This window comes from Salmo salar, chromosome 01 (assembly GCF_965601325.2).
Source record: "Salmo salar chromosome 01, fSalSal1, whole genome shotgun sequence".
In the NCBI taxonomy this organism is placed as follows: domain Eukaryota; kingdom Metazoa; phylum Chordata; class Actinopteri; order Salmoniformes; family Salmonidae; genus Salmo; species Salmo salar.
In genome coordinates, this window is record NC_138291.1 from 2,978,247 (window position 1) to 2,992,500 (window position 14,254).

General features: G+C 39.5%; 1 protein-coding gene and 1 long non-coding RNA gene across 2 annotated transcripts in view; both read left to right on the forward strand.

Annotated features, from left to right (window-relative positions):
• Positions 1-4,340: 4,340 nt before the first annotated feature.
• Positions 4,341-8,430, forward strand: LOC145859088 (NLR family CARD domain-containing protein 3-like). The gene is made up of 4 exons (XM_082957844.1): positions 4,341-4,434; positions 5,363-5,447; positions 5,577-5,805; positions 6,171-8,430. Exons 1-4 carry the CDS (start codon positions 4,367-4,369, stop codon positions 7,964-7,966), a joined length of 2,178 nt encoding a protein of 725 aa, XP_082813970.1. The 5' UTR covers positions 4,341-4,366; the 3' UTR covers positions 7,967-8,430.
• A 4,447-nt stretch (positions 8,431-12,877) lies between these two features.
• The window catches only part of LOC145859105 (uncharacterized), a 3,652-nt gene continuing 2,275 nt past the window's right edge, over positions 12,878-14,254 (forward strand). Inside the window, exon 1 of the long non-coding RNA XR_014379370.1 lies at positions 12,878-13,069. This is a non-coding gene — a long non-coding RNA (uncharacterized LOC145859105). The remainder of the gene's footprint in view (positions 13,070-14,254) is intronic.

A 14,254-nucleotide genomic window follows, 5' to 3' on the forward strand; every position in this document is an offset into this window, starting at 1 on the left:
AGTTAATGTTTTATTTCTCAAAGAGATCATTAAGAAATGTGAACAATTGATAATCAATAATTAGCTGTCACTGTGTTAACCACAACCAACATGCTGGATCTCTGTTTAGTTGTCACTGTGTTAACCACAACCAACATGCTGGATCTCTGTTTAGTTGTCACTGTGTTAACCACAACCAACATGCTGGATCTCTGTTTAGTTGTCACTGTGTTAACCACAATCAATATGCTGGATCTCTGTTTAGGGGTCAGTTCTCTAAAATGAGTCTCTCTGGGGAGAGACAGGAGGGGTACCCTGTCTCTAAAATGAGTCTCTCTGGGGAGAGAGAGGAGGGGTACCCTGTCTCTAAAATGAGTCTCTCTGGGGAACATGACACCAAATCTAAGAGGTGAGATGACAATTTTGTTTAAGAATTATTAATAGTTTATTTCAAAAATGATATTTCCAAAAATGTTCACATTTGTTTTTTAATCAGAAATGGTTGCTTATGGGTACCTTCAATATTACTGTTCTCAGATTTTTAATTAATAGCTTTAGATTGTGTATAATTTTTATTTTTATTGCAAAACGCTATACATCCATTGTTTAGCTGGAACACCCTAGATGCCTTCAATTGCCCATTTTAAAGCCATGCCCAATTTAGGATAATTTTTTAACAACGTGATGTTGCGCTCCAAAGGGATAACTTGAAATAACATGATGTAGATAATTAAATAATCAAAAGAAAAACGTGATTGTTTTACACTCTTAGAAAAGAAGGTTCCTTATAGAACCAAAAAGGCTTCTATCACTTCCTTAATATATGGAATCACTAAAAGTTAAATATATTTTTGGGTTCAGAGAAGAACCTCTCGAGTTATGATCAACAAAAGGTTCATGTTTTGAGGATGTGAACCCAGCAGCCCTCCAGTGGTCAGATCAATTCCACCTGTTTTTTCCAGCGCTCGGACCGGGATTCAAACCAGCCACCTTTCAGCCACAGGTCCAACTCCTGTCACAGCTCCAACTCCTTATCCACTGGGTGAAAAATAGAGTTGATCTTCAGAAATAAGCATGAGTTAATCTGCCAAAATGAAGACAAAATGCTATGCAGACATACATGGTATCACTTGTGATACATAAATATTATACATAAATCATTGCCAAAAGCACAAGACATACTGTTGCAAGTAGGTCTATATTATTAATGGATTGATCATATAGAAATATAAAACATTATTTTTACTACTACAAGGTATTTACATGTGGTGCAGGAACCACTGACTCGCTGCATTATTATATAGTATTATCAAGACACCTGCTGTTAACTCTTAACTACTTAGGACAGCTCACGAGGTGTCCTAAATATCTGCCGACTAGGTGGGACTAGAGACTTCATGCACAGCTTAAATTTAACCAGTAAATGTAAAATGTCTTTATTCTCAGCACTTATACGACCAATTTTCTACTCTGAGACGCTTTGTGGATATGGGCCCAGATCTCAAAATATTATTATAATAAATGTTTGTTTAACATAAAGAAAAATGAATATTACTAATGTAACCCACTGTAAAGACTGGGTTTAGTTGATTGTGTGGCACTGCTCATGTCCGAGTTCTGGAACTGTCCCCGTCCCCGTACAGAACTGTCCGCGTCCCCGTACGGTGTGGCGCCAAGCATATTGTCCGGTTATGCGCAGAGTGGGCTGAGGTGATCTTGGGGAATAACGATGGAGTTCACTACAGTGTTGAGACGCAGAAGTTTATTGTTCAATTAGCTTTTTGCTTTACGGTCAGGGACAGTATGAGTGAAGCCAGATCCTTTTCACTCTCTATCCTTGTTTCATTTTGTGGTTCACCGGATTCGTCATCATCATCTAGACAAACGACAGACGAACGTCCTGCTAGCTAGCCAAGGTAGTCGGTACAGCTAGGTAAGCTAGCTAGCTACTCTACCAGCAGCATCCTAGTTATCCTAGCTAGTCGGTACAGCTAGGTAAGCTAGCTAGCTACACTACCAGCAGCATACTAGTTATCCTAGCTAGTTGGTACAGCTAGGTAAGCTAGCTAGCTACTCTACCAGCAGCATCCTAGTTATCCTAGCTAGTTGGTACAGCTCGGTAAGCTAGCTAGCTACTCTACCAGCAGCATCCTAGTTATCCTAGCTAGTCGGTACAGCTAGGTAAGCTAGCTAGCTACTCTACCAGCAGCATCCTAGTTATCCTAGCTAGTCGGTACAGCTAGGTAAGCTAGCTAGCTACTCTACCAGCAGCATCCTAGTTATCCTAGCTAGTTGGTACAGCTAGGTAAGCTAGCTAGCTACTCTACCAGCAGCATCCTAGTTATCCTAGCTAGTCGGTACAGCTAGGTAAGCTAGCTAGCTACTCTACCAGCAGCATCCTAGTTATCCTAGCTAGTCGGTACAGCTGGGTAAGCTACCAGCAGCATCCTAGTTATCCTAGCTAGTCGGTACAGCTAGGTAAGCTAGCTAGCTACTCTACCAGCAGCATCCTAGTTATCCAATCCCCCCTCTCTCGTTGACGGATGCTGGCTACCTCTGTCCGGTTCTCCTCTCTTCACTAGATGGATGGTAACTTTAGTGTTTAACCCCTCTGTATCCAAGGACCAATCTTTTGAATATTATTTTCGGGGCGCCTCAAGTAGGCTGGACACATTCCATTTTTTTTTAAAATTCTCAGCTGCCTCACCAACGTCTGAATGTGCATTAATAACTTTTAATTGCTAAATATTTCCAATAGATGGCAGCATAAGACCACAAAGCATCAGTTATAGGCTACAAGCAGCAATATGATTGACATAAAATAGCATGTCCCATGATTTTCTAAAACGGTCACTCATTACTTTAGTTAGCTATATATCTCGTATTAGGGCTGTGTTGCTTTTGGGAGAGCAAAATATTAGTGACTATAGCAGGTATTGAACCCCGGGTAAATAATCGCTAGTCAGAACCTCAACCTCAGTATACATGCATTATAAAAAGTCATCTTAATAACTGATATTGCGAGTAAACAACCTCGGAATAGAAAAGACAAGAGTGCATCATCCAGCCCGCCAATAAATTACATCATTCAACCCTCCCGGTTAGTACATTTATCTCAACATGCCCCTGGAGAAGGCAGAGTGACAACACCAGCTTTTTACCGGGGCTGAGTTGACTACTAGAGAGAGAAGGCAGAGTGACGACACCAGCTTTTTACCGGGGCTGAGTTGACTACTAGAGAGAGAAGGTAGAGTGACGACACCAGCTTTTTACCGGGGCTAAGTTGACTACTAGAGAGAGAAGGCAGAGTGGCTCGATGCTGGTTGATGAATTTGACAATGAATGTACCTGGAAAATACATTTTTCTCAACTAGAGGTGACTGAATTAATGTTCAGACTTATTGATAATCGTTATATTAATAAAGTATAATTTCAAAACATGAGCATAAAAACAGGTAATAATAAACATGAATCCTCATTATATTACTTCACAGTAATCTGTTAAATGCTTTTTCAGTCTCTCCTCTTGCGTTAGCAGTGTGTAAAGGGACAGAAAGAAGCGGAGACAGGAGTTTTCCTGTGAGGGGGAGTGGTGGTGTATCCAGGGAGAAAACTAAACTAATCTTCTGAAATATAATTTGTGGTCTTATGCTGCCATCTATTGGATTTATGTAGCAACTGCAGTAGTATTGAATAATGTGTAATTCTTTACTAAAGAAGTAATTACTCAGAATTGCAAAATATAACATTTTCTTCCTTTTACCACTTATAATAAAATAAAATGTTTATAGCATAATAAACAATTAAACTGACATGAAAAACACCATACATTTAGTTAATTATTTAGTTAATTATATATATAACAACTATTTATTTCAATGGGTTTATCATCATTCAAAGCAGAATTACTTCCCCATTGTTCCTCAACTATAGTGTATGATATACAATGTTCTAGCTCTGAGACTCTACTTTTATCTATCGTAAAAAACACAATTTCAAATTTTGCTACATATGACCAAATTGAAACGGTCGGTCACAGTTGAGAGTGAGGCAGATATCAAGCATTTTGTAAAAAAATATTATTATTTGTCTCTCTGAAATGAAATCATTGTGATAGATTTTAAACAAATACATGTCTGTCATTGAACAACCCCATGTCATGATTAGATAGTGAAAAAACACACCAATCTCTTTAATAATTTCTTTAAACAATAAAAGCTAATTTACCAACATTTCTGAAAATGGATATGTAGCATTTTGGAATGAAACTCTTCTTATGTTTCCCGTCTGAGATCAGAGTAGATGAGAGATGTAATGTTTGTCTCTGTTGTGTTGAAGTCCAATCAAGCAGGAGAGACCAGCCTCCCGTGTTCCCAGCTGTGTGTCCATGAAGAGTGACCAGTCTATGCTTGAACCTATATCCTTTAGAGAGGGAGACTTTTCTACTGAACAAAGGTAAGAAGAACTCATGGGTCATGGTCAGTGAGTTAAACAACACTGTCTCTAGTCATTTCTCCTCTCCCATTTTCACATTTCTTTTTGCTGTTTTCATAATCCATAGGCTAATACTTCTGTCCATTTTCATAGTCCTAAAACAATATTAAACAAACACAATATTCCATCACGGTCTGTCTGTCTCTCTGTCTGTGTGTCTTTCTCTGTCTGTATGTGTCTGTCTGTCTGTCTGTGTCTGTCTCTGTCTGTCTGTCTGTCTGTCTGTCTGTCTGTCTGTCTGTCTGTCTGTCTGTCTGTCTGTCTGTCTGTCTGTCTGTCTGTCTGTCTGTCTGTCTTTCTGTCTGTCTGTCTGTCTTTGACTGTCTGTCCCGCTTTCTGTCTGTGTCTCTGTCTGTCTGTCTGTCTGTCTGTCTGTCTGTCTGTCTGTCTGTCTGTCTGTCTGTCTGTCTGTCTGTCTGTCTGTCTGTTTGTCTGTCTGTCTCTGTCTGTCTGTCTGTCTGTCTCTGACTGTCTGTCCTGCTTTCTGTCTGTGTCTCTGTTTGTCTGCCTGTCTCTGTCTGTCTGTCTGTCAGTCTGTCTGTCTCTCCTTGTCTGTATGTGTCTGTATGTCTGTGTCTGTCTGTCTGTCTGTGAGTGTTGTCCCACTTTCAGTCTGTCTGTCTCTCCTTGTCTGTATGTGTCTGTATGTGTCTGTCTGTCTGTCTGTCTGTCTGTCTGTCTGTCTGTCTGTCTGTCTGTCTGTCTGTCTGTCTGTCTGTCTGTCTGTCTGTCTGTCTGTCTGTCTGTCTGTCTGTATGTATGTTTCTGTCTGTCTGTCTCTGTCTGTCTCTGACTGTCTGTCCTGCTTTCTGTCTATGTCTGTCTGTTTGTCTGTCCGTACTCACTCACTCCCTGGATGAGGAGATGTAATCTCATGTTTTGTCCTCAGAAACCAACAGGAGAGATCAGAGTCAGATATTCTCAGTGGTCAGTCTTCCCAGAGTCATCAAACAGACCAGGCCTCCATATTCAGTGTATGTGGTCCTGTTATGTACATTTGTTTTTGTTGACCTCAAGTAAAGTTGATCTGTCAATCATTCATTAATGTGTTAATGAGAAAGCATTTCTTCTCTTGCTTAACTTATTTTATTTATTTATTTCAGTTGCTTGAAGAGAAAATTATGACATTTGTGAAGAACGAGCTGAAGATGTTCAAGAGGATTCTTAGTCCAGAACTCCCAGAAGGCTTTGAGAGTCAGAAGCAGGATGAGGAAGTGGTGGATGCTGAAGATGAGAAGCAGGAGAGCAATGCCAGAGAGGGGGCTCTGAAGATCACACTGCACGTCCTGAGGAAAATGAACCAGAAGGAGCTTGCTGACACACTGGAGAAATGTAAGATCTGTCTGCCTCATGTTGAATGCTGTTTTATAACATTTAAAAGCTGTAGCTAAATTACAGCTAAAGTAGCTGTGTAACTCAATGATATTGTAGCAGCATTAACACAACACCTAGTGACCTCATCAAGTAGCAGCAGGGATGTGTTGTGGTGATGAATTTAGAGAGAGAGAGACAACATTAATAATACCAATAATTACATAATCAGTCACACCAGTCTGTAATGCATTATGAAAACATTTACACATTTATACAGTCAGAGAATGAATTATTATAATTTCAAACTTTCTAACAGTCCTACAATACTGTGGGTATTAAAACAGACGTAATATTAATATCCTCTGTGTTATTTCTTCATTCAGATGAGCTTGCTGTGATTTGCCAGCGTGAACTCAAATCTAATCTAAAGAAGAAGTTTCAATGTGTATTTGAGGGGATCGCTAAACAAGGAAACCCAACACTTCTCAATAAGATCTACACAGAGCTCTACATCACAGAGGGAGGAACAGGAGAGGTCAATAATGAACATGAGCTGAGACAGATTGAGACAACAACCAGGAAACAAGCAAGACCAGAGACTGCAATCAAATGTAACGACATCTTCACACCCTTAACTGGACAAGACAAACTTATCAGAACTGTGCTGACAAAGGGAGTCGCTGGCATTGGAAAAACAGTCTCTGTGCAGAAGTTTATTCTGGACTGGGCTGAAGGAAAAGCAAATCAGGATGTCCAATTTGTATTTTCATTCCCTTTCCGGGAGCTGAATTTGATGAGAGAGGACAAACACACTTTCATTGAACTTCTCAATCACTTCTCAATGGAAACCAAACAACCAAGAATCTCCAACTACGACAAGTACAAAGTTCTGTTCATCTTTGATGGTCTGGATGAGTGCCGACTGCCCCTAGACTTCCAGAAGAACAAGATCTGTTGGGACGTCACAGAGTCAACCTCAGTGGATGTTCTGCTGACAAATCTCATCAAGGGAAATCTGCTTCCCTCTGCTCTCCTCTGGATAACTACCCGACCTGCAGCAGCCAATAAGATCCCTTCAGGGTGTGTTGACCAGGCGACAGAGGTACGAGGGTTCAATGACCCACAGAAGGAGGAGTACTTCAGGAAGAGATTCAGTGATGAGGACCTGGCCAGCAGAATCATCTCACACATAAAGACATCAAGGAGCCTCCACATCATGTGCCACATTCCAGTCTTCTGTTGGATTTCTGCAACAGTCCTTGAACACATGCTGAAACACAAGAGAGAGGAGATGCCCAAGACTCTGACTGGGATGTACACACACCTTGTGGTGTTTCACACCAAACAGAAGAATGAAAAGTATCTTGGGAAAGAAGAGACAGGTCCACACTTGAATAACGAGAGCATTCTGTCACTGGGAAAACTGGCTTTTCAACAGCTTGTGAAGGGCAATCTGATTTTCTATGAAGAAGACCTGAAAGAGGCTGGCATTGATGTCAATGAAGCCTCAGTGTACTCAGGATTGTGCACACAGCTCTTTAAAGAGGAATGTGGGCTGTACCAGGACAAGGTGTACTGCTTCGTGCATCTGAGCATTCAGGAGTTTCTGGCTGCTGTATATGTGTTCCTCTCATTCAGCAACAACAATGAGAATCTAATGGCCAAAGCTCAATCAACGTCCAGGAACCTTTCTGGGAGGATCAGACAAAGGCGTAAAGTTACTGTCTACAAGAGTGCTGTGGATAAAGCCTTACAAAGTGAGATGGGAAACCTGGACCTTTTCCTCCGCTTCCTTCTGGGCCTCTCACTGGAGTCCAATCAGAAGCACTTACAAGGTCTACTGACAGAGACAAGAAGCAGCTCAAAGAGCCATGAAGAAACAGTGAAGTACATCAAGGAGAAGATCAGGGAGAATCCCTCTCCAGAGAGGAGCATCAATCTGTTCCACTGTCTGAATGAACTGAATGACCATTCTCTAGTGGAGGAGATCCAAAGCTACCTGATATCAGGAAGTCTCTCAGAAGAAGAACTGTCACCTGCACAGTGGTCAGCTCTGGTCTTTGTGTTGCTGACTTCAGAAAAGGAGCTGGATGTGTTTGACCTGAAGAAATTCTCCAGATCAGAGGAAGGTCTTCTGAGGCTGCTGCCAGTGGTCAAAGCCTCCAGAGCTGCTCTGTGAGTAAATAAAATGACATCATCTGGAAGAATCATCTGGAAGAAATATTCAGTTTAGAGAAAAATATATATTATAATATGTATATAATGAAAAACATATTGAATGAATGCATTGATTTTCACATTAGTATAACAATATGACCATACAATTCTAGCTGACGGAAGATGAATCTATATGTTGTTTGAGAGAATAAACCAAATGCGTCTGCCATTGTCCTTCTACACTACTCATTACATTTGTGTGTTTGTGAAGTCATGATGATATCTTTGCAGGCTGTCAGGCTGTCTAGTCTCAGAGGAAGGCTGTGCTGCTCTGGTCTCAGCTCTGAGGTCAAACCCCTCACACCTGAGAGAGCTGGATCTGAGTAACAATGACCTGAAGGATTCAGGAGTGAAGCTGCTCTCTGCTGGACTGGGGAATCCCCACTGTAAACTGGAGACTCTGAGGTCAGTATTCCTGTAGTTGGTCAACAAGTGATAACTGTTCACCAGATCCACATGTGTTTACCAGACACACATAGTCCGCACCATACACCGTTTAGAAATGAAAGCACTTTGTGTATCTAATTCTCCTACTTGAAGAAGTTTTAAATATTTGGACAAATTCACTTATATTGTATTAAAGTCGTCATAAGTTTAGTATTTGGTCCCATATTCCATGCCTGCAGTGATTACATCAAGCTTGTGATTCTATAAACTTGTTAAATTCATTTGCAGTTTGTCTTGGTTGTGTTTTAGATTATATTTTTCCTAATAGAAACTGAATGGTGAATAATGTGCTGTCATTTTGGAGTCACTTCACTATATGTGTTTGGACAGTGTGTAAATGTGGTTCTATGGTAATGGTGAGAGGTTAGCATGTTTTGTTGTAATCTCTGTTATTGGTAATGGTGAGAGGTTAGCATGTTTTGTTGTAATCTCTGTTATTGGTAATGGTGAGAGGTTAGCATGTTTTGTTGTAGCCTCTGTTATTGGTAATGGTGAGAGGTTAGCATGTTTTGTTGTAGCCTCTGTTATTAGTAATGGTGAGAGGTTAGCATGTTTTGTTGTAGCCTCTGTTATTGGTAATGGTGAGAGGTTAGCATGTTTTGTTGTAGCCTCTGTTATTGGTAATGGTGAGAGGTTAGCATGTTTTGTTGTAACCTCTGTTATTGGTAATGGTGAGAGGTTAGCATGTTTTGTTGTAGTCTCTGTTATTGGTAATGGTGAGAGGTTAGCATGTTTTGTTGTATCCTCTGTTATTGGTTATGGTGAGAGGTTAGCATGTTTTGTTGTAGCCTCTGTTATTGGTAATGGTGAGAGGTTAGCATGTTTTGTTGTAACCTCTGTTATTGGTAATGGTGAGAGGTTAGCATGTTTTGTTGTAGCCTCTGTTATTGGTAATGGTGAGAGGTTAGCATGTTTTGTTGTAGCCTCTGTTATTGGTAATGGTGAGAGGTTAGTATGTTTTGTTGTAACCTCTGTTATTGGTAATGGTGAGAGGTTAGCATGTTTTGTTGTAGCCTCTGTTATTGGTAATGGTGAGTGGTTAGCATGTTTTGTTGTAGCCTCTGTTATTGGTAATGGTGAGAGGTTAGCATGTTTTGTTATAGCCTCTGTTATTGGTTATGGTGAGAGGTTAGCATGGTTTGTTGTAGCCTCTGTTACTTTCTCACTCATCATTTTTCATTATTATTGATTATTCATTCATGATTTTTCTTAATCATGGCATCATCAGGATTAATTTAGTAGTGTTTAGAAACATTTTATCTACTCACTTAGACAGAAAATTACTACAGTCACCATCCACCATTTTATTATTAGGCAAAACACAACCAAAACAAACTGCAAATGCAACCATCGAGTTTACGACCAACTACTAAACTTTTGACTACTTTAATATACTATGAGTGAATTGGTCAGAATACTTATGACTTCTTCAAATGGGGGGACTGGAGACAACAAGTGCTTTCATTTCAGATATGTATTAAAATATCCTCAAATAAAAGGTGACATAATATACTGTCACCTCATATGAAACATTTGATCTGAAATCCAAAATGTTGGAGTATAGAACCACATTTAAAATGTTATCTTCACTGTCTAAATAGATATGGTGTGGACTGTATACTCAATACAATCTAAATCTGATACCTCACTGTCTGTCTTTTGACTGATACTGCTTTTTAAACTGGTCTGGTCATTCTACTCAATTATTTGTAATATACATTTTTGTCTCTACAAGTAATATTATGAACATTTATAATAATGATACATTGATTTATGAATAGATATGGCAGGTTTTAGGACACTGATATATCTGAGTATGTTAAAAAAATATACTGCCACTACTTTCACCACCAAAGAATAGCAGTGTGATTTTAATATGATTTGACTCCTTGCAGGCTGTCAGGCTGTCTAGTCACAGAGGAAGGCTGTGCTTCTCTGGTCTCAGCTCTGAGGTCAAACCCCTCACACCTGAGAAAGCTGGACCTGAGTAACAATGACCTGAAGGATTCAGGAGTGAAGCTGCTCTCTGCTGAACTGGGGAATCCCCACTGTAAACTGGAGACTCTGAGGTCAGTATTCCTGTAGTTGGTCAACAAGTGATAACTGTTCACCAGATCCACATGTGTTTACCAGGCACACATAGTCCACACCATATGTGTTTGGATAGTAAAGCTTACAGTTTAAAATGTGGTGCTATGCTCCAGCATTTTGGATTTGAGATACAATGTTTCATATTAGGTGACTGTACAGAATGTCACCGTTTATTTGAGGTTAATGGTGAGAGGTTAGCATGTTTTGTTGTAGCCTCTGTTATTGGTAATGGTGAGAGGTTAGCATGTTTTGTTGTAGCCTCTGTTATTGGTAATGGTGAGAGGTTAGCATGTTTTGTTGTATCCTCTGTTATTGGTAATGGTGAGAGGTTAGCATGTTTTGTTGTATCCTCTGTTATTGGTAATGGTGAGAGGTTAGCATGTTTTGTTGTAGACTCTGTTATTGGTAATGGTGAGAGGTTAGCATGTTTTGTTGTAGCCTCCGAAATTGGTAATGGTGAGAGGTTAGCATGTTTTGTTGTGGCCTCTGTTATTGGTAATGGTGAGAGGTTAGCATGTTTTGTTGTAATCTCTGTTATTGGTAATGGTGAGAGGTTAGCATGTTTTGTTGTATCCTCTGTTATTGGTAATGGTGAGAGGTTAGCATGTTTTGTTGTAGCCTCTGTTATTGGTAATGGTGAGAGGTTAGCATGTTTTGTTGTAGCCTCTGTTATTGGTAATGGTGAGAGGTTAGCATGTTTTGTTGTATCCTCTGTTATTGGTAATGGTGAGAGGTTAGCATGTTTTGTTGTATCCTCTGTTATTGGTAATGGTGAGAGGTTAGCATGTTTTGTTGTAGACTCTGTTATTGGTAATGGTGAGAGGTTAGCATGTTTTGTTGTAGCCTCCGAAATTGGTAATGGTGAGAGGTTAGCATGTTTTGTTGTGGCCTCTGTTATTGGTAATGGTGAGAGGTTAGCATGTTTTGTTGTAATCTCTGTTATTGGTAATGGTGAGAGGTTAGCATGTTTTGTTGTATCCTCTGTTATTGGTAATGGTGAGAGGTTAGCATGTTTTGTTGTAGCCTCTGTTATTGGTAATGGTGAGAGGTTAGCATGTTTTGTTGTATCCTCTGTTATTGGTAATGGTGAGAGGTTAGCATGTTTTGTTGTAGACTCTGTTATTGGTAATGGTGAGAGGTTAGCATGTTTTGTTGTATCCTCTGTTATTGGTAATGGTGAGAGGTTAGCATGTTTTGTTGTAGCCTCTGTTATTGGTAATGGTGAGAGGTTAGCATGTTTTGTTGTTGCCTCTGTTATTGGTAATGGTGAGAGGTTAGCATGTTTTGTTGTAGCCTCTGTTATTGGTAATGGTGAGAGGTTAGCATGTTTTGTTGTAGCCTCTGTTATTGGTAATGGTGAGAGGTTAGCATGTTTTGTTGTAGCCTCTGTTATTGGTAATGGTGAGAGGTTAGCATGTTTTGTTGTAGCCTCTGTTATTGGTAATGGTGAGAGGTTAGCATGGTTTGTTGTATCCTCTGTTATTGGTAATGGTGAGAGGTTAGCATGTTTTGTTGTATCCTCTGTTATTGGTAATGGTGAGAGGTTAGCATGTTTTGTTGTAGCCTCTTACTTTCACTCTCATTATTATTCATGATTCATTCATGCTTTTTCTTAATCATGGCATCATCTGGATTAATTTTGTAGTGTTTAGAAACATGTTATCTACTAACTTATGAAGAAAATTACTCCAGTCAACATCCACCTTTCAGTTACAATTTGGCAAAACATAACCCAAAACACAACCAAAACAAACTGCAAATGCTATCAACGAGTTTGAGTCACAAGCTTGATGTAGTCATTCCGTTCAAGAAATATTGGACCAAATTTTTAACTTTTTGACTACTTTAATATACTATGAGTGAATTGGTCAGAATACTTATGACTTCTTCAAATGGGGGGACTGGAGACAACAAGTGCTTTCATTTCAGATATGTATTAAAATATCCTCAAATAAAAGGTGACATAATATACTGTCACCTCATATGAAACATTTGATCTGAAATCCAAAATGTTGGAGTATAGAACCACATTTAAAATGTTATCTTCACTGTCAAAATAGATATGGTGTGGACTGTATACTCAATACAATCTAAATCTGATACCTCACTGTCTGTCTTTTGACTGATACTGCTTTTTAAACTGGTCTGGTCAGTCTACTGAAATATTTGTAATATACATTTTTCTCTCTACAAGTAATATTATGAACATTTATAATAATGATACATTGATTTATGAATAGATATGGCAGGTTTTAGGACACAGATATATCTGAATATGTTGAAAAATATACTGCCACTACTTTCTCCACCAAAGAATAGCAGTGTGATTTTAATATGAGTTGACTCTTTGCAGGCTGTCAGGCTGTCTAGTCACAGAGGAAGGCTGTGCTGCTCTGGTCTCAGCTCTGGAGTCAAATCCCTCACACCTGAGACAGCTGGATCTGAGTAACAATGACCTGAAGAATTCAGGAGTGAAGCTGCTCTCTGCTGGACTGGGGAATCCCCACTGTAAACTGGAGACTCTGAGGTCAGTATTCCTGTAGTTGGTCAACAAGTGATAACTGTTCACCAGATCCACATGTGTTTACCAGGCACACAAAGTCCACACCACATGTGTTTGGACAGTGAAGCTTACCGTTTTAAATGTGGTGCTATGCTCCAGCAATTTGGATTTGACACACAATGTTTCATATTAGGTGACTGTACAGAATGTCACCTTTTATTTGAGGTTAATGGTGAGAGGTTAGCATGTTTTGTTGTAGCCTCTGTTATTGGTAATGGTGAGAGGTTAGCATGTTTTGTTGTAGCCTCTGTTATTGGTAATGGTGAGAGGTTAGCATGTTTTGTTGTAGCCTCTGTTATTGGTAATGGTGAGAGGTTAGCATGCTTGTTGTAGTCTCTGTTATTGGTGATGGTGAGAGGTTAGCATGTTCTGTTGTAGTCTCTGTTATTGGTAATGGTGAGAGGTTAGCATGTTTTGTTGTAGCCTCTGTTATTGGTAATGGTGAGAGGTTAGCATGTTTTGTTGTATCATGTGTTATTGGTAATGGTGAGAGGTTAGCATGTTTTGTTGTAGCCTCTGTTATTGGTAATGGTGAGAGGTTAGCATGTTTTGTTGTAGCCTCTGTTATTGGTAATGGTGAGAGGTTAGCATGTTCTGTTGTAGTCCTCTGTTATTGGTAATGGTGAGAGGTTAGCATGTTTTGTTGTAGCCTCTGTTATTGGTAATGGTGAGAGGTTAGCATGCTTGTTGTAGTCTCTGTTATTGGTGATGGTGAGAGGTTAGCATGTTCTGTTGTAGTCTCTGTTATTGGTAATGGTGAGAGGTTAGCATGTTTTGTTGTAGTCTCTGTTATTGGTAATGGTGAGAGGTTAGCATGTTTTGTTGTATCATGTGTTATTGGTAATGGTGAGAGGTTAGCATGTTTTGTTGTAGCCTCTGTTATTAGTAATGGTGAGAGGTTAGCATGCTTGTTGTAGTCTCTGTTATTGGTGATGGTGAGAGGTTAGCATGTTCTGTTGTAGTCTCTGTTATTGGTAATGGTGAGAGGTTAGCATGTTTTGTTGTAGTCTCTGTTATTGGTAATGGTGAGAGGTTAGCATGTTTTGTTGTATCATGTGTTATTGGTAATGGTGAGAGGTTAGCATGTTTTGTTGTCGACTCTGTTACTTTCACTCTCAATATTATTCATGATTCATTCATGCTTTTTCT